Source organism: Jaculus jaculus, chromosome 13 (genome assembly GCF_020740685.1).
Source record: "Jaculus jaculus isolate mJacJac1 chromosome 13, mJacJac1.mat.Y.cur, whole genome shotgun sequence".
Classification (NCBI taxonomy): Eukaryota; Metazoa; Chordata; class Mammalia; order Rodentia; family Dipodidae; genus Jaculus; species Jaculus jaculus.
The window spans coordinates 86896092-86917504 of record NC_059114.1 but is presented as its reverse complement, the minus strand read 5'-3'; the positions used below and the strand labels follow the sequence as shown (position 1 = coordinate 86917504).

The window sequence follows — 21413 nt, the reverse complement described above, 5'->3', positions numbered from 1 at the left end:
TGAGCATGAGCAGCCCTAGGAGTCCTGTGCAGACAGAGGCCATCCCCTCTCCTCACTGAGCCCTTCTCTCCATGGGGCTGGAACGCTCACTGGAAGCTTCCATCTGTTCCTCCCACATAAGAAATGGAAGTAAGGGGCCAGAGAGATGGCTTAGCGGTTAAGCACTTGCCTGAAAAGCCTAAGGACCCTGGTTCGAGGCTCAATTTCCCAGGACCCACATAAGCCATATGCATAAGGTGGCACATGTGTCTGGAGTTTGTCTGCAGTGGCTGGAGGCCCTGGTGAGCCCATTTTCTCCCTCTTTCTCTCCCTCCCTCCCTCCCTCCCTCCCTCCCTCCCTTCCTCCCTCTCTCCCTCTCCCTCTCTCTCTCTCTCTCTCTCTCTCTCTCTCTCTCTCTCTCTGTCTATCCCTCTCAAATAAATAAATAATTTTTAAAAAAAAGAAATGGAAGTAAGCAACTTATCAGAAAAGCAAGAAGATGTTGATAAGGATACAACCATATGTACAGAGCAATTTTCTACCATCAGCCCAGCAAATCTTGTGTTCCTTTCTACTCTATGTAAAGGTTTTGGTGTCCTTTAATGTTAAAAATAATAATAATAAAGCGGATCATTTATGTACATATCTTTGTAAAAATCTGTAAATGTAATAACAACAGAGAAAAGATTAATAGTAGCTTAGTGCTAGTAAGGGGGCCGGGCTGGAGGGGGGGAATTACTTCTTGTGGCCTCGGAAATGCTCCTTCATGAAGTCTAAATAAAGTCCCCTGATGTTTGTGAAAGATGCCAGCTTTCCTGAAATCGTTTTCAGGAAAGGTTGAACAAATGGAGGCAGGCCTGAGTCAGTTTCTTGAAACAGTTCCCTGTTCACTGAAACTATTTTGTAGCTCAGTGTGTTGTGACAGTGATCAAGAAGGAAGACACCACTTGGCACAACTGTAAGGACATATATAGCAAAGGAGTGTCCACAGGGTGGCTGGGATAAGAGCTAGAAGCATACGAGGCGCCACCCTCTACCCAAATTAAGCTCTGGACCACTTTCACATAATTAGCAGACCATACAGAGACGCAGGCCCTCTCTGAGTCCAAGCCCGACACACTGCTCATGAGTCACTAGTCAAAAGGAACTCCCTTGCGAACCAGGCGTGGTGGCGCACACCTTTAATCCCAGCACTCGGGAGGCAGAGGTAGGAGGATCACCAAGAGTTCGAGGCCACCCTAAGACTCCATGGTGAATTCCAGGTCAGCCTGAGCCAGAGTGAGACCCTACCTCGAAAAAAAAAAAAAATGAACTCACTTGGAAATTTAAAAGTTGAAAAGAAACAGAGCAGGTTATCTGACAGGAGTTTTCACAGTGTCTCGTACCTGGAGGAGGGAGGGCATAAGAAATGTGTCTTCCACAGTTCCCCAATGGCCTTTGTCTCGGTTTCTCTCTTGTGTCCACCTCTCCTTACAGCAAAATTCACTTGGCTAAGTCACAGCAAGAGCGGCTGAGTTATGAGCCGTGCTCACAGGAGATGCCTTGTCAGAGAGCCAAGGAGGCAGAAAGTGCAAGCCTCAGTGCAGCTGTTCCTCAGCAGAAGCCTCGGCTGCCATGCACTGACTGGTGATTGTGGCTGATCACCTGCCCATCAGCTCAATCCTTACCATTCTGAATGGTCCAGTGAACACTCAACTTGCCCTTTGAGTCATCCCTTCCACTCTCAGATGGTCCAGAAACAGAAGGACCCTGAGTCTCCTTTGTCCGATCCCTTTAGTCACAGCACACAGCAAAGTACGTGTGCAGAGGGGACGCAGGGAATGAGCAAGGAGGAAGCTGCGTGCTCTCCTGCCTCGTCCCTATCTTGGAGTCGCATTCTAAGTGATGCTATGACCATACAAATCACTCAGCAAAGAAAAAGATGGCATCTTGTTTTAAGCCAGGTGGCAGATTTCACACCAAAAATTAAACTCACTACGCTTTCTTAGCAGCTCATCCACACCCATGGTCATACAGTGAAACATCCACCAAATTATTCAAACCCCCTGAACAAATGCTACATGAAACTCTTCAAGCAGTGACAATCTCCAAGAGCGTGTGTTGCACACATAGATACTTCCACAATCACTGGGTCTGTATTCAGGACATTTTGCAATATGAAAAGATATATGTCACTTTTTAAAAATATATATTTATTTACAAGCAGAGAAAGATAGAGAAGAGAGAGAGAGAATGGACACTCCAGGGTCTCTAGCCACTGCAAATGAACTCCAGATGCATGTACCCCTTATGCATCTGGCTTACGTGGGTCCCGGGGAATCGAACCTGGGTCCTTTGCCTTCACAGGCAAACAAATGCCTTAACCGTTAAGCCATTTCTCCAGCCCTGGAGGCTTTTTAAATATCTAGATTTGGGGCTGGAGAAATGGATTAAGGGATAAGGCACATGCCTGCAAAGCCAAAGGACCTAGGTTTGATTCCCCAGGACCCACGTAAGCCTGATGCACAAGGTGGCACATGCGTCTGGTCTCTCTCTCTCTCTCTCTCTCTCTCTCTCTCTCTCTCTATCCCCTTCTTTCTCTCTCAAGTAAATAAATAAAATTTTAAATATCTAGATTTTTAAAAATATATTGTATGTATTTATTCGAGAGAGAGAGTAAAAGAGACAGAGAAAGAGAAAGAAAGAGGAAGAGAGAGGCAGAGAGAGAATGGGCATGCCAGGACCTCTAGCCACTGCAAATGAACTTCAGATGCATATACCGCCTTGTGCATCTGGGTTACATGGGTACTTGGAAATCAAACCTGGGTCCTTAGAGAAAAGCAGAATATATTTTTCCAGTCATATTTCAGTTTTCTCAGACCATAGCCAAAAGCCTTAAAAGTAACAAAGGGATCCATTATTAAAATCTAGATATTTAGGGTCTAGAGGGATTGCTTAGTGCCTAAGGCACATGCCTGTGAAGCCCGAGGACCCAGGTTTGATTTTCCCAGTACCCATGGAAGCCAGGTGCACACACTAAGAATCAAAAGCCAATAGATAATGAATATGTAAGCAGTGAAAGCAATTGTAATTCCTTACGAGATACTCTCACTACAGAAATAATGTGACCCTCATGACTCCGAGAATCTTGCTAAAACACTCACTTATGTATCTATTCATTCATTCATTCCATAAATACTCATTGGCTGACCACAAAGTGACCAAGAGAAAGAGTCTCAAGCAATACTGGGCTGTGTTATATCGTTTAATTCTAAAATGTATCACACTCATTGATAGGCTTGTTCCTCTTGAAGCAACCCCAGGAACCCTAAGCAAACTCTAGAACACTCCATCCTGAGATATTCAGCAGGGTCTATTGCATGCATACCAAGACTAGGCTGCAGGCCAGAGGACATGGAAAGGGCTGGACGCACAAGCATTTGCCACAGTGAACACCAGGACTCACTCCACTGAGAGGACAGCTTGCTGATACTGAGGACTTATTCCTTGTTCTGCTACTTCTAAGTAATTAAAACAATTCCTGGAAACCCAGGGTTTGTATGTAAGATAGCCAAGTAATCATTTGGAAGAAACAATGATTTTTAATCTTGAATAAAATGTAATAATAATATTTAATGCTGTCCTGGAGCTGAAGAACCATCATTTTCTAAATGATGGATGTATATTATGGTTTCCGTCAAAATGAGAAAGAATAAAATACCCATGAAATTTTCTAAAAAAAAATCAGGAAACACCTAAGTCCACATCAACCCTCCATTTGTTTAAACTACTACCAAATGCCATGGGGCACACCCAGTTCTTCACCTATTTTGATGGAGCCTAGGAGATGTGACATGTGTTGTGGTCTTTTTCTGTGTGAGCAGTGAGAGAGAGAGAGAGAGAGAGAGAAATAGGAGTTCACTGGGGCCCTTTGCCACTGTAAAGAAACTCCAGCTGCATGTGTTACTATGTGCATCTGGATTTTAGTGGGTACTGGGGAATTGAACTGGACCAGCAGGGTTTGCAAGAAAGCATCCCTTTAACCACTGATCAATTTCCCCAGCCTAAGATTTTACATTTCTAAGTGATAAGAGAAAGAATTTTTGAAAGAATGCCACTCATGGGTTGGGGAGACATGTTAGTGCGTAAATGCTTACTGTGTGAGCAAGAGGGTCTGACTTTGGCTCCCCAGCACCCATGTAAAATGCCAGGGATGGTGAAGCATGCTTGTCACCAAGCACTGGGGGAGCAAACAGGGGGGTCACTATGGCTTACTAAGTCAACTACCTAAACCTGCGGTGGCCCTGTCCAGAAAATAAATAATAAGTAAATAAATAAGGTGGGAAGCAAATCATTTGACATTGATCTCTGGCCTCCACACATATGTCCACCATCAAAACACACGTGTAGCTACACACAACATGCACACACATATCTATCCACACATGTATGCATGCCAAAAAAAAAAAGAATATCATTCATTGCAACATTATGACTACAGGAAATTCAGATTTAAGTGTTGGTAGGTAAAACTGTTCCGGAACACAGCCATACCCACTCAGTTATGCAGCATCTACGGTCAAGACAACAGCTACAATGGCCCTCAAAGCCTGACCTACTTTCTGTTGGTCCCTATAGAGGAGAGAGTGGCTGAACTCTGATGTAAGTAATAAGACAACCGTATCAAGTGGAGATGGTTTGGAGACGTGATAACATTTCTCTACCCAAACACTCTCTGCCACCCTCATCTTGTTTTGAGAGGTTGCTCCATCCAGGTCTGTCCCGGAAGTTCTTTCTCCTAAAGTCAGCTAAGTGGACAGGCAACAAAAGCAAAGGCGATAAAACGTGTGAAAACAAAAACAAAAAGAAAGGGAAATATGCTTACAAAGAGCGAACAAATGTGGAAGAGCAGGTGTGTGCACGCAGAGAAGCAAGCTCTGAGGAGCATCTCCTCCAGGAGCCGCGTCATCCTCCAGCCTTACTCTACAAAGCCCAGATGTCCTCCACCTCCTCCTGCTCCTGTCTTAGAGCCATCTGGCTTTGAGAGAAATTGAAAAATCACTGCACACAAAGCCTGTACGGTAAACATGATAGCTATCGTAGTACACAAGAACCAATTTACGTATTTCATTCAGCAGAGACTCATTAATCTTTGCTAGTGAGTCAAACACACTCATGTGTCTTGAGAATGAGTAAGCAAATGACACAGAAACAATTGCAAAGGCGAGAAAGTTGCTTTGTGGTGTGTCCTTTGTCTGTGTTGACATTTTTAGTTGCCTATAGGATATGGCAGCCTAGACACTCAGAAATATTATATCTGAACATTGTTTTTCTGTAACTTGGGCATGGTCATATAAAAGCTTCACTTTGGCTTTGTTGCTATTAAACTTACAAATAATGTTAAGAACAACAATACCTGGGGGAGGGGGAGCCAAAGTGTGCCAAGGTTGCCCATATGTGAAACATTGGGAAGTCCTAAACAAGGGTGCCCTGAATGATTTCATATGACAGCATGCAGCACTGATTCAGATGTTGTCTTACCAAGTTTCCAGGATCTCGATGTCAGTGATCATTTTTCAGCTTCTCCTAGTGCACTGACCACATCATACTAACAAGCAGGCAGTACAAGGGTGAAGATGTCTCTTTAATGCCCCACTTAGGAAAGATGTGAGTACAGAGACCTTAGAAAGTTAACTAAAGTTTCTCTCAACAACTTACAACTAGGCCCAGAAGCGGTGCCACAGAAAGACAGCCATGACACGTCCCAGTGGCACCAAATTCCATGTTAATTTGCACACATGATGGTGAATCTCAGGGTTGGGATAACATGAGTTTTCAAAAGTAACAAATGACCTCATGTCCTGGGCTTCATAGGAGGACCCCTGGTGTTTATGGCCATGACAAGATCTGTGGCTGAGAGCATGTTAGGAATGTTTAAAGGAAGCCCAGTAAGCAAGGCTAATAAAATGCTCCAGGCTGCTAAAAATGGCAACGTCTCACACTCACCAAGGCGCGCCGCCACTATGCAAGTCCCAGGCCCTCCCCACGTTCCCATGGCGGACAGATAGCGTTAGTCTTCTCCCCTGCTACTCTGAGGTGAAGGAAGGAGAGTTGGAGGATGGGCCCCGAGATGTGCTGAGTGAGGCTTAGCCAGAAACTTCTCCAGGAACTTCTCAACCTCCCACCCACTGTCTGGAATCACCACACCCTACAGGTGGGCATTCAGAAGAATAAACTGACAATGGCTACCTCACCTTGAATAGTACTGTCCTGCACTTGACCACACTGAGCCACATCTCAGAACTTCCGTGATGAGAAGACTCAATAATGTAAGCTAGACATCTGGAGACGACATGCACTGAGATCACTGTATTTCACATACCTGCTTTTAAAATGCCTACTCATTATCTATGATAACTGATTTGGCTAGAAACTGAGATTTTTTCCAAAAGAAGGGGAGAAGTGAAAATCTAAAGAGAAATATTGTATTCATAATAGCCACAACATGAACACAACCAAAATGTCTACAACAGATATATAGATATGATGGAATCCCATACAGCCTTAACAAAGTAAAAACAAATCTGTCACAACAATACAGATGAACCTTCAGGACACCATGTTAAGTGGAATAAGGTCAGCACAGAATAAGGAAGACCATAGGGTCTTGTGTGTATGTGGAATTAACAAAAACCAAACTTATGATAGTAGAGAATAGAATGGTAATGACCAAAAGATAGTGCGAGGCTGGGGAATGACAAAGGCCAGACTGGTCAACGAAGTTAGAATTAGACACAGGGAGCTGGTACTCTATGGCACAGCATAACAACTATAGTGCACAGTCATGTTGATAACAACATGCTATATATATATATATATCATTTTTTGAGGTACGGTCTCACTCTAGCCCAGGCTGATCTGGAATTCACTATGTAGTCTCAGGGTGGCCTCAAACTCATGGTGATCCTACTACCTGTGCCTACCAAGTACTGAGGTTAAAGGTGTGTGCCACCACACCCGGCCTGACATGCTATATATTTTAAAAGAACTAAAGGAGAGGATTTTAATGTCCTTACCACAAAGACATGGCATGTACCTGAGATGATGGATATGCTAATTAACTTGATTTAATAATTTCACAATGTATCCATGCACTGAGACACCTCCTTGTACCTGTAGTATATCCAGTTATTATCAATCCATTAAAAATAAAATGTGGAGAGTGGTGTGGAAAGAGAAGCAGGAACCTCACTATTAAGACAGTAAATGGAAGGTGACCAGAGGTATGTCTTATCCGTGGATATCTGAAGGTCAGTATGTGTTAACAGGCTGAACGAGTCGTAATGGTCACAGACAAGGGTAATCACGCAGTGTATGGCGTAGGTGTCACTTTGATCTCCTTTATAAAAACATGTTAACTCTTATCTAAGAGAACATAGGTAAAACTTGGCATTTGTACATGGTTTTCTATCTGTGGTCATGGCAGTCTGGCTTTTATACAAAGGTTAAAGTTCCCTGTACAATACTTTATCTAGTAGATGTTATCGCTTCAAAGACACCAAAGATTCTCTTGGAAAAGTACTGACAGCATTCAGGAGAGATAGGAAATATCACTTCATCAGTTTACAATGGCACCAACGTCTCAAAATAAATTCCATCTTATGTGCTCATGTACCTCACTAATTTTAGAACATATTATGTGATTCCAAACACAATTAGTCTGAACTCTTAAAATATCAATAATGCATCATCTTGGATATGTTAATAAATAGATTCTGCAAGTAAGGAGGAAGGTAAATGCATCTAACTGCCTCGAATGTCTTAATTAACTCCCGCTGCTAATGATGCAACGATTACGGTGTGAACATGTCTGCTGCTTTCTAGTAGGCCCTTTCAGAATCACCAAGCTCCAGTGTGAGTGGAAGCATTAAACTCAATGCCAGAAGCAAGTCAACTAAAGTTTCAGACACTCTGTTGCCCTCATGCACACGTGCTTACTGGTGACCTGCCCCTTGACCTCACTGTCTATATCTCCCAGGGGGCACTAGGGGAGACATTGTGCTAACAATGGCTCCTGAAAGTGCTCAGTGATATACATCCAACATGGAGGATGAGCCAGGCTCCCACGCATTTATAACCAACTGTGGTTCAGCTCTCAAGGAGAGACATGATGGTGATGCCTACTGGTCCATATGGACTGAATGAGGATCAAACCCAGAGATCAAGGTAGATCGAAAGAGTCACCTTAGACACTGTCTCTGATGGAGGGTGAAAAAGAAAATGATCACTCATTAAAAGTGCCTTTCTCTTGCATCTGAATTGGCCATGAGGTTTGATTTAAGCAGGGGAATGCGACAGAGGTGAAATCATGTAACCTTTGAAATTGAGCTCAGAATATCTGTAACTTCTCCTGGCATGCTTCTGAAGCCAGCAACCACTGGACACAGGAAAGAGAAATGAGGTAGCAATTAGCATCTCCAACTGTACTCTCCTAACTAATAGGCAATGTCAAGGACAAGTCAAATGAATGAACCATCGTACATGTTTTAACCCAGCCAAACTTCCCACTGATAGCCTCAGGTTATGCCACATGTAGAAAGAAGCATATCCTGATCTTTGGACATGGGTTTCATCTGTTTTGTTTTGTTTTGTTTTGATCAGGACAACTACAATAGATCAGTAAGTTGGTGTAAAAGTAGTTTGAGCATTAGACGCTCTGGTAAAATGCCAGCTTTGTGCCCATCTTCAGCATGGCAATGCCCCTTCCCCATGTTAGTTACACTTCCTATTTCCAAATAATTTATAAGCCTCCCCTGAGAAAATTCACATTGTCATTTTGTGCTTGCTAATCATGTCGTAAATGCAGCTCTCGTAGATCCCAATTAATTGTAAACTAAATGAGTGATGTACAAATTAAATACCAAGAAATTTAAATTAATAATGCAATGGTAATTCCAGGTTCCTTCTTCTAACACTATGATTGCATATGCTATAAAGGCTCACCAAAAGCCAAATTTGGTGATTTAGACATAAACACATAGGACCACTCAATTCTATGACTTTTCTCCCCTCTCAGCTTTTCAAGTCTCTCTTCCTTTTACTTCCATTACATATTTTGTTTCTGTTTTGAATTCTTTTCTGTCTGTTAAATTCCAGGCCCAACTCACTGCCAGTGAGCTTACCCATTTTCTACTTCTCTTGAGGATGCCTATCCTATTCAAAAGAACTTGAATCAGTTCATTAAGAAAAACTAAGGAGAAAAAAGCAAGGTTTGGGGCATTTGTGGATTTGTTATGTTGTGTTTTAAAATTTTACACGTAAGTTTAAAACTATGGACAATTTCAGTAGCATCACTGAGGGGAACTGTTGGGCATACTTCTGTACTCACTGTTGGATATGGCAAAGAACGAATGTGAAAAAAAATAATCAAGAAAAAAAGTGTCTTGTGAAACAGAAAGTCCAAATGAGAAGAATTTCAAAGTTTCTAAAATGGCAAAGTTCTGCTGAACGTGCATCTAGTTTCCATTAAGGGAGTTCACTGGGGCTCAAATACTTAACAAAGTACTAATAAATAAGTTGTTTGACATTCCTAATTAATAAAATAGATCGAAATGGATTTTGTGCGTCACTTTACCAATTTGCCTTTTGGGAAACAAAAATAGGTACAATTTGATCAGTAAATAACAGAGGAAAAAAGAAATCATTTGATTATAATGTGCTTTGAGTTTCTTAGATAACGCATGTCTTTCTCCAAACACATCTTTACAAATTCTAAATCTTGTTTTTTTTATGAAATTTGCATAAAATGTGTTTAAGTAGCATTAAATAGACCTTTTGAATGATAAATAGACTTAAGGACACTCATGTTAACACAATCCTCTCTGGGAGGATGTCGTGGCTGTCTACCTGGCAAGGCTGCTTCATCTTGAGGGCTGTGACATGGTACCGGTAGCAGCAGAGTTCGCAGGTCCAGGAGCCCCTCTCACTGATCCACTTCAGCAGACAGAGCTGGTGCGTGTACCGGACAGACCCATCACATCGACAGGGGTTTAACAACTCACCCTGCCAAAAAAAAAAGAAGCTCAGGATGAATACGCGTGTCTCTGTCTCTATGTAAAAACACAGCACTCTCTTTCCTTCCTTTCCAAGCTACAAGCTGCTTACCCAGAATACAAGCATCAAGTTCTATCCCAGAAAACCAAATTAAGGTTTTATCCCTCAGATGGGAATGTTGCTAAAGTCTTAAAACTATCCCAGTGATATTGCTTAGAGTTATGACACAAATGTTCTACCAAGATGCGAAACGTCTGCAAGATCTATCTGCTGATACCCTGGGGAAAATTCTGTACTATGAAATCTCTTTAATAACTTTTAAGTGGATGGTCAGATGCATTTCCTCGGCAGTTATTCTTAATCATGGCTAAAGGAGAAATGCATGTCATCCCAGAAAGTAGCCTGCAATAGCATTATGCTTTTATTTTTTTTCTAAATGTAGCATCATAAATATTGACTTGGGGCACTGTGTTCCTGAAAGCCTGCATATTCTTATGTAATTTCCTTACTTTTAAAGATCTGAAGCCTCCGTTTTCTCACAGCACACACTTTGGAAGAGAAATGCACTATCCTCTCTCCCATGTGAGTTTGCAGGCACCTCTAATGGCGTTTGTAATTTCTGAAATGTGTTTCTGACAAAAAATATAAGGCCCATCATTGCCTTAAATAACCTGTCTTTCAAATAGTTCTCTTATTACTTTCATAAGAACTCTAACATACTCCCGTCATCCATGAGATCCAATAACCAAAATTTGCAATAAGGGAAGAGCCTATTTTTTTTTCTCTCTCATTGTGACTTGACTCCCCTCCCAGTTTGTATCTAAGACTATCCGTCCCCAGATGCATTAATAGAAAACAGACTTCACCTTTACAGCCTGTGAGTTCGCTTTTATGTATAAACTAAAATCTTTTGAGCAATTCCCAAGAAATACTTAATGGCACTACCACATCATTAGAGTACCCGAGGCGTCACTGACCGTAAAACCGGGTAGGGAGGGAAAAGTGTAGGCTACATGAGCCCTGTGCTTGCCACCAGCACATTTTAGCTGCCTTCCCAGAAGCCAGCCGCAGCTCAGAGGGCGGGATGAGCGCAGCCGAGCGCGAGGCGAGCTGGAGGCGTGCTCTGTCCGCGGTGCTGAAATAACCTGCCCTTGCAAACGCGGAGTCCTCCCGGGCCAAACCGACCCCGCGGCCATCGAACCGGGCTCCCGCCCGGCCTTACCTGCTCGGCGCCCTGGAAGCAGATCTTGCAAATGGGCTGGTGGTGCTGGTGCTGGTGCCCGGAGCGCTGGTCGCTGCTGCTGCTTCGACTGCTGCAGACCGAGCGCGTCTCGGGCTGGTCGCCGGCGCCCCGCCGCTCGCCCTCTCCAGCCGCGCTGGCCTCCGGCTCCGGGGGGCCGCCTTTCGCCTCCGCCGCTGGGGGGACGACCACCTCCGGGAGGCGCCTCGGACCTTCCCCGGAGTCTCCAGCCGCTGACACCTCTTGGCTGGCGGGCAGCAGGGGCGGCGGCGGAGGAGGAGGAGGAGGAGGAGGCTCGTCGGTTCCGCGGCGCCTTGGAACCATCTCTCCAGGAGGCTCAGCCCAGCCCCCGGCGGGGCGCTCCGGGGGCGCGGGCGGCGGCGGCCGGGGGCACGGGGCCGCGGACACCGGCTCTCCCTGCGGCGCCGGGGGCGGCTCGGCGTCCCGGCGGTCGGCCCCACGACTCCGGTGGCCGGGGCGGCTGCCCTCCAAGCTCATGGTGGAGCCACCGCCGCCCTCCCGCCCGCCCGGCAGGGAGGCCGGGCGCGGACTGCGGTCGTGAGCGCGGGGTGGGGAGGAGAGGGGCTGGGCAGGCGGGTCCGGGGGCGGCACCAACGCGGAGGACCCCGGCGGAGGCGGCGGAGGCGGCGGTGGCGGCGGACGCGGCCGCTCCGCTGAGCCGCCCGCTCGGCTCTGATGGAGGCGGCACGAAATCTGGCTGCGCGTGCCAGGCGCGCGCCCAGGGGAAGGCGGGGAGGCGGAGCGGGGGGCGCCGGGGAGGCGGTGTGCGGGGAGCTGGTGCGGGATGATGCCGGGAGGGCCTGCGTGGGAGGGAGGCATGGGGGACGCGAACCCCGGGCGTTGGGGTGCGCAGAGGACCCGCCGGAATTGGGAGGTGGAGTGGGGGTGGGAGGAATCCCTAAACTGCTTCCACCAACCCCGCCCCGGGCCGCCGCTCACGTCGGTTCCGGGGCGGACTAGCCTGCTCCGAACCGCGCGCCACTGCGGCTCCCGAGCCGGGGAAGGGGGAGGGGGCGCAGGGTGCTGGTTCTGAAACCGTTACTGGATGGGTCAAGGGGAATTCCAAGACTTTGGCCCGCTGGGGGCGCGACGGTCCAAGCCGACCACCCGCGTGGGAGTGGAGCCCGGGATCGAGCCCCGGCGCGCGGAACCCGCCGCTGTAACCGCCCCTGCCCTTTCGTAACTTAGCAGCTTCCCTTACCTTGCCCATTCAGGGCATTCCTCCCCAACCCCTAGTGCGTTCACACAGAAGCTTCTAGATTTGTGATCACACCCTCTGTTTCTTCACTGAGTTCTTCTCGGTGGTCCTCGCCCCCTGGCGAAGCGCATGCATTAGATTACTTGTAAACATCTCCGTGCCTTGGCGCTTCAAGGATCATTTCCTGCAGTGATGCCGATTAACAAATTTCGGTATCACGGTCTGTGACTCGTGGTCACTTTCATCCTTGAATTAATGACATCATCCGTTACCCAGGAGAAGCGGCTGGCTACAATCTTGAACCTGGGTTTTGACTCAACCTGAACAGGGTTTTCTCTATAACTCCATTTCACAAAACCTCCCCAGGGGTACCCTCTGGCCTGGGTTCCTTGTGAAAGAAACTAGCTCCCTTGCAGAAAGAAATTTGCACATGAAATAGGTCCCATAATAATGGGAACCCAGTGCGGTGTGAAAGAAATCCGAAGTCACTGGGTTGACACAAAGCAATGTGTCTATGCAAATCGCTGGTGGCTTTTCACTGGTGTTTTTACGTTTTTGAGGCAGGCTGCTGGCTCTAGGAGCAATCTTGGGTCAGACAAGCAAACTAACTTCTTCAAGGTCATCAGTTATTAAAGGACCTTTGAGATGTTTGACACCAGCTTTCCTGGCTCAAACACCAGGGATTCCCCCCACCCCCACCCCCGAGTCTTTTTCTTCCTCCCAAAGTAGTATTGCAATGCATAGTTTATTTGGTGACTCTGATTCTCATTAACACATGTTTAGAAATGGTTGAGATGAACTACCAGCTTAAGTTAGTTTTTTTCAATTACACATTTTGGCAGTAAGGACTATATTTGATTTTTAAAAGAAAGGGAGGGAGGGAGGGAGGGAGGGGGGAGGGAGAAGAAGGAAAAACGAACCACCTAAGTCTTTTGACTTACATCAGCTTGATTGGAACAGACCGGTAAAAAGAGAATTCAAGAATTCTTTGCCACAAGTGGACTGGGATGAAATATCTTCCAGGAATGTCCTCTCACACTCAGTCCCCGAGACCAGCTTATTTCTGATGGCTGAATGGCAGGCACCAAGCACATTTTCTAAAATAAGAATCCTCTCCTGCAGTAGGAACTTACCAAGCTGAAGAAATGTGATTGACCATGCCCAGTTCTTGGCACCCCCAGTGACCACCAAGGAGAACCAAACACATACGCAAGGGCAAGGAGCTTGATTTCAGGCTTAAGCTCAGTCTCTTGACTTCACCAACACAGTGGATCCATACAAGAGCCCCAAGTAGTGGGAGGGTAGGGTTTTCATAGGGATTTGAACATGGAAGAAGGGAATGGGTACATGATTGGTTGACTAAAACAGTAACTGCACTTGTATTCTTCTGATTGGCTTCGGATTTTGGCCAGCTAAAAGTTGGAGGGCTAAAAGTTGGCTGGCTGGGAATAGGGGAATTGAACTTATCTATGACTACAGGAATATATGGCTTAATCAGTTTCCAGTAACTGTTAAACCCACCCTTACCAGAAGATAAAAAATCTTAGATCTTGCTGGGAAACAGAAACTTAGGCCTACTGAGGACTCTGAAGCCTGTCATGGCATCCGTCTGGTTCCTGAGTCCTTCAGTCCATGTGCTCCTTGCCTAGTCTTCCCCTGTCAAGATAACATCGAGTGGCTTTTGTATATTGCTCAGGCTAAGATCATCGTAAGTCTTGAATACTGATCCTAAATTCTTAACAAAGGGTTGGAATTTATGTGAAATATCCTGATTTCAATCATGAAATTCAGTTATGACTGAGACATTGCTACAAGCTGTGACAAAATGCACTAGTGAAGGTTGTATGGCAAGTATGCAGAATAATTAAAGTAGCAAAGCTTCCAGTTGTTCTTTTTTTGAAGAAATAATTAACTTCAATAAGAACAAATTAAGCTTCCATGACATGGAAGGTAATCACATTAAAAAAACAAACAAACATTATTTTCAAATTTTAGTGACCTCCAAGGTGGACCTCTGTCCCCTCCTCCAAAGGAGAAACTGTTCATGATCTTCAGTTATCTCAGGAAGTCTTCAAGGAATCTCAAGAAACACTTTGTCCCTATGCTGTTGAAAAGTGGAGGGGGGGTAGTGACCCACAAAAGATGACTCACTGGACTTCTGGAACTCTGGTGGGTCACGGAGACCTGGATAAAGAAGAGTTGAGAAAGGATACCATGATCCTGACCATCATCAAGTTTAAAAAAAAAAATTCATTAATGCTAAAAAGTTCATGAAACTGACCTTAACATATGTAAGTAAGGAGAAAGGTGCAGAAAATATGGCAGATGAAACGCATCCGTTGTATGCACAACACACACACGCGCGCACACACACACACACACACACACACACACACACGCCCCATGCGCTCACCCTTCTTCAGATGGAATGCTTCCTTGTGGGGTGCAGACCCTTAAGACAGCACTAGTTGAGTCCATGGGAGGAGGAAAATAGGAAGGAGGGGCTGGCAGGCAAGTATGTCTAAGATGTTCCTCAGAGATACTTATGGATCTCCCTAGAGGTCTCCTGGCACTCCCTCGTGTGTACAACTGGAGTCCGTTGAGTCTGGGATGGAGCAGGTCATGTTCTCCGCATTGTCCTGAGTCTGGATTAGGTGTGATAGCCTTGGTTTGCCCTCAAGCAATGGAAGAGAGGTAGCCTGGGGAGCTCTTTAGAAGTTCTGTGCAGACACTTCAAGTGTAGCTCTTAAGGATACACCAGCATGTTTCAGTTGTCACATTTGAGGTACATCTCTGCAGTCACTGAGTACAACACACAGAATTCTTAGTTGTGTCCAGCATCTGGGAAGAGAAACTAGCAATTCTGGGTTACAGATCAACAGAGTTATGCTGTAAGTGAGAGAGGGTGTTATTTTAGGGGATACTGGCACTCCACCTGCATGGTGACCAGCGCTCACCAGTGCAGAATGTAACTTTGTTACCCACTGCTGCAATGTGGTGCCATGTTTAACAATACAGTGCCATATGCAGATGCATCCACAATTTATATCTCCTAGTCCTTCCTTCCTATTTCAGTCCAGAGTCCTATATCAAGTTGTATCCTTCAAAGCAACTTCTAACCAAGCAAGTCCAAAAGCAAACAACACCCCAAACCTGTCACTCATCTTCATATGTTTTAATCCATTTATTCATTCATCCATTGTTCAAGCCAAAATCCTTGACGTTATCCTTGACTTGTGAGGAATAAAATCTTTCAAATGTCCTTTCAAAGTACACACCATATTCAAGACTACTTTTGCCTCCATCCCTGTTGGGACGACCAACATGGTCTCTGGATTATCCCCCCACTTCTCATCCTGGAATAATCTTCTGTGACAGCCAGGTGATCTCATTCAAGTGTGATTCCAGTCACATTCACCCCTGCTCACTTCTACCAATGGCTTCTGTGATGCTTGGTCTCTGGTTGTCAAAGTCACAGGCTTTAGAATTGACCTGGAAACAAATCTCTTGACATATCTATTAAGCACTCTCTACATTAGGATCCACCAGAACTGTGGGTGGCTCCTCTCCATAGATAAGGATCCTGGCCTGAATCAAAAAGAGAAATATAGGGATAGAGAGATGCCTTAGCAGTTAAGGCATTTGCCTACAAACCCAAAGGACAAAGGTTTGATTCCCCAGAACCCATGTAAGCCAGATACACAAGGTGGCTCATGAGTCAAGAGTTTGTTTTCAGTGGCTGAATGCCCTGGTGTGTCCATTCTCTCTCTCTCTCTCTCTCTCTCTCTCTCTCTCTCTCTCTCTCCCTCCCTCTCTCTCTCCCTCTCTCTCTCTCTCTGATTCTCTCTCTCTCTCAAATAAATAAATAAATAAATAAATATTTTTTTTCTATAAAAAGAGAAATCTAGCTGGGCAGCAGCACTCATCTTTCTTTACTTCGTTCTTGTGGATGTGACCATGTCACTCCAGCTTCCTGCTTCTGCCATGTTATCCGCACTGTAGATGATATTTTCACGTTGTTGGGATGAACATCCAAACCAAGCACAGTTTAGAGGAGGAAGGGATTTATTTCAAGCTTACAGATCCGGGGTAACTTCTATAATGACAGAAGAAACTGCTTCCATACGTCCAACCAAAGAAAATACTGCAGCAAGTAAAACGCCAGCTCCAGCTCACACACACAAAGAAACTAGAAAGCGAGGGCCATCAGCAGCCAGTCAGACCCCCACAGAGCTCCGGTTTCTCCAAACACCTTTCAAAATTTTTTTTGTTTATTTTTCTTTATTTATATGAGAGTTACAGAGAAAGAAAGAGGCAGAGAGAGAGAGAGAGAGAGAGAGAGAGAGAATGGGCGCACCAGGGCTAACAGCCATGGCAAACAAACTCCAGATGCATGTGCCCCCTTGTGCATCTGGCTAACATGGGTCCTGGGGAATCGAGCCATGAACCAGGGTCCTTAAGCTTCACAGGCTTAACTGCTAAGCCATTTCTCCAGCCCACACACACCTTTTGATTGGAATTCAGATCTGACCTCAGTGACACCATAGGGCTGGGTTCTAGGATTTGCCCCCAGTGACACCTCCTCCAGCCAGACGGCTGGAGACACAAGTTACAAGCTTAATTTTGACACCTGAGTCTATGGGGGACATACATTCAAACCATCACACCCAACATGATATTCTTTCAAAACTGTGAGCTGAAAATAAATCCTTTCCTTTCTTCAGATGCTTCTGGTCTGGCAGGTATTTTGTCCTAGCAACAAGATGGTAACTGATACAACTTCCCATCACACTTCATATCAAATATTTTAACACGTCTTAGGAGTCCTCAGCCAAACCCCTAGCTCCCTGTCTGAAGACATCTACAAACACTCCACAGCAGCTGCACCCTTCCTGTTGTTCATTCCTGCCACAATCACCACTTGTAACTGCCAGGGTCCCCCTTGCCCTAGCCCAGGTCTTAGGGACTTACTCCTTCTGCCACTCAGGCCCTTCATCTGCAACAGAACCCTCCACACTTGTTTTAAGTCTAACCGTGGCTAAGTTTCACTAACTTTCATTACACATATATATATATATATATAAAATATGAAGCCAGGCGTGGTGGAGCACGCCTTTAATCCCAGCACTCCTGAGGTAGAGGTAGGAGGATTGCCCTGAGTTCGAGACCACTCTGAGACTCCATAGTGAGTTCCAGGTCAGCCTGGAGTAATGTGAGACCCTACCTCGATAAAAAAAATAAAGTAATGTGTGTGTGTGTGTGTGTGTGTGTGTGTGTGTGTGGTATAGATTTCCCTCGCTTTCTTTTTTCCATCTATCCCCTTTGAGTAGTACTATTGCCCTATTGAACCCTATTGTCAGTGCCTAGAAAAGTATCTGGACAAAGTGAAGCACAGCTGATATTTACTCAACAAGTAAATGAGTAATCCAGTCCATCAAGCAGGAAATTATTCATCAGTCTCTGTGTTTGAGTCACTGCGCAGCTGGTTGCGTTGAAGTCCCCAGGTGGGAATGCAATCTGTAGAAATAGGCTTTGTCCATATGATGCAAAACATGTTCCTCCACAGTTTAACTGAACTAACTCCAATTATCCCGTTATCATAATAATGTGTAGGTTGCTTGCTACCGTGAATAAATGAGGTCACAGTCTTGGACGGCCTTCATCCCATGTTCACCAAAGGTATGTGTCAGAACATTTTAAATGCATGTCACTGGTGTGAAGAGAATCAAAGCGAAGGAGTGTGGTTGAAAATTGCCCACACCTGAGCAATGTCATCACTGATCCACTGTGTTCCTCTCTATGATTTGACACAACTTTTTCACATCTGTTAAGTTTACCCTCACATTTGGTAACATTCTTTCTTAGGTTCTTTCTAGCACTGTCTCCCATATGTCCCTTTTTTTTCTAGCCCTGTGCCTTTTCCAGTTTAAAAGGCTTCCATATCTACACCGGACAGGTCTCTCTGTACCCTCATGAAGCACACTCATCATCACCCACTTAATAACGTAGACCTAACATTTCTCCAAGCACCTGGCCTCTTTCCTGAAAACTCAAAGATACCTAAGCTCCAAATATAAATTGATTGCTGTCAAAGCCACACCCTTTACCTCACCTACCCCACAAAAGTTACAAGACCTTGAAGAAATAATATCTCAAGCTAAAGCACGTTTTTGGTAAAGGATCATATAACACTAAAAAAAAAAAAAAAAAAAAAAAAAATCACCAAGTATTGTTTTCTTTCCTGCCCTGAACCTTGGAAACACAAAGTGCTTTTCACATCAGAGATGTGAATGCCCAAAGTGCCTAATTAAATCACAATGAAGTATGTCTGCACAGGGTGTCCTGAAGCAACCTACCATCTGGAAGGCAGCGTTTGTGTCACTTGAGGGGGGGCATCCAAGCTGCAGAGAGACCTCAAATAAGGCCATCTCTGATTCCCCTCAGCAGAAAACCACTTTTTCCATCAAACATAGCAAATGTGATTTTCAAGCTATGCCTTGCAGTGTAACATTAGGTATGCTCTTGGCTGAAGTTTTTCTATTGTGCTAAATTTTCATCTACTTAATTTGAGTCCTTCTAGGTCATAGATATGAAACATGGGCTTAATATGGTGTTCACCTAAATGTGAGTTAAATTAGTGAGTATGAATTCAAATGGAACTACTTGGGTGTGGTGGCGCACGCCTTTAATCCCAGCACTCAGGAGGCAGAGATAGGAGGATCGCCATGAGTTTGAGGCTACCTGAGACTACAGAGTGAATTCCAGAGAAACCTGGGCTAGAGTGAGTACCTACCTTGAAAAGAACAAACAAAAACTACTATTTTTCAGTTATTAACATGGTTCCATGCAACTAAAACTTAAAGAGAGCTCATGAAATCCTAGTGGAGAACAGAAGACTCATTTATTAGAGGATTTGCTGCATGGAGACCACTTCCTCCATAGCTAGTATTGACATGGACTTTGTGTCCCTCAGGATCAGTTGACAGCTCTGATAATACAGGAGAATTGCCACGTTTCCTTTCTGTTTCCTCTGCTATTGCCCACTTTTCTCCAAGGTACTGATCCTATCACCAGGACACCTGACCAGTTGAGAAGCGTGAAATCCAGAGAGACAGTGTCAGGGTTCAGGGTATCACTATCACACTCCCACCTCCTTCCTGTGACCTCTGCCATAAAAGAATCTCTCGGGCTGGAGAGATGGCTTAGCAGTTAAGCGCTTGCCTGTGAAGCCTAAGGACCCTGGTTCGAGGCTCGCTTCCCCAGGTCCCACGTTAGCCAGATGCACAAGGGGGCGCACGCGTCTGGAGTTCGTTTGCAGAGGCTGGAAGCCCTGGCGCGCCCATTCTCTCTCTCTCCCTCTATCTGTCTTTCTCTCTGTGTCTGTCGCTCTCAAATAAATAAATAAATAAAAATACTTAAAAAAAAAAAAAAAAGAATCTCTCTTGGGCCGAGGAGAAGACTCAGCTCCAAAGTTATATGAGACCAAGAACCTCACACTCCACCCCTGCCCCTTCTTCCAGATCTCAGAAACGACAGGAGCAGATTGTCATCACCCCAGCATCCCTAACAAGCTGATGAGCAGTCAGTGAAGATGTCATCGGCAACATGAAGAGTTACCAATACCAACATATATACTATTGTAAATAACTACAGTGGTTGATATTGAAAAAAAAAAAAAACAGAGTTACTGTGAATACCAATTCCTCAAATGAAGGTAAATGTCCTTTCTAGAGAGAATGCTTCTCAACAAATTTAAAAAAAAAAGATGCCAACTATTCCCATATTTTGGAAACCCATAGCAAGTCATGAGACTTATCACTTTTCTCCTGACCATTTGAGCTCCCAGACCTGCCTCTTTCCCTCCCAGATAAACCAATAACAGGTAAGCATGCTGCAAAATGCACTTGAAATGAAAAATAAGAGTTATAAAAACTGCAGCTAGGAGCAGTGGATGGCTGTGGTTAGAAGTGCTTGCTGCACAAGCCTGGCAACCTGAGTTCAGATCCACAGAGACGATGTGGTGCCAGTGCTCCAAGTTATAGACAGGAAATAGACACAGGAGAACCCCGAAGTTTGCAGTCAATCTAGGCCAGTGAATGCAGCAGCGAACAATAAGAGACCAGCTTCAAAACAAGGTGAAAGTAAAGGACAGACACCCAGGGGTGTCCCTTGACCCCCACACATACACCATGGCGTGTGTGCCCCTGTATATATATACACATTCTCGTACATCCTTCACACGCATAATCTTAAAAAATACTGCAGCTTTATACAGGATTCCTAAATGCAGAAAGGCTTGAGTAAGTGGCATAATTTAATAGTTTAAAAATATTTGACATTGCCATGAGCCATGTAAATACATATAATGTTTCCATATAATATATAAAGGATGAGCATATCATGGAATTCCAAATATAAGATAATTATGGGTATCATCAGAGGGAATTGAGTGGTAAAAAAAAAAAATAAGAATAAAACATTATGTGTGCAATCAGCAATTAGCAAGTAAATCCTTTTGGGTAATGCCTTTGAGACCTGGCTTCTGAAAGTAAGAAGATAAGCTAGGCATATACACATAGAAACATTACATAGAGCAGGTCATAGTAGGAGGATTAAAAGTGTTGTGGATGTACAGAAATATGACACTTCTGTACAGGCAATTTTTCTCAGAGTGAGTCATTTGATCTGAAACTTGAATGCCAGATAGGAATATGTTAGATGTAGTCCAACCTAACAGTGAACAAAATCAAGGGAAGAGAGGATTGCCATATACAGGAAACGTTAAGTATGAGGACTATCAAGACAACACTGAGAGCAGATGTGATGCGAGGCATGGAAAACGTAGCTGAGAAGAGCAAAACTCTAAGTAACACATAAGACACATCTACCATGTACGGAAGTGTGAGAAGACAGGCACCTTCTGCTGAAAGAGCATTGCAGAC

The 21413-nt window shown here is 44.7% G+C and overlaps 1 protein-coding gene across 1 annotated transcript in view; it reads right to left on the bottom strand.

Annotated features, from left to right (window-relative positions):
• Marchf11 (membrane associated ring-CH-type finger 11) overlaps nt 1-12092 on the bottom strand; it is a 107406-nt gene extending 95314 nt beyond the window's left edge. The window contains exons 1-3 of the mRNA XM_045132163.1: nt 11865-12092; nt 11235-11663; nt 9866-10021 (exon numbers count right to left, since the gene is read on the bottom strand). Coding sequence (XP_044988098.1) covers nt 9866-10021; nt 11235-11663; nt 11865-12092 — 813 coding nt within the window. The remainder of the gene's footprint in view (nt 1-9865; nt 10022-11234; nt 11664-11864) is intronic.
• Nucleotides 12093-21413: the final 9321 nt, after the last annotated feature.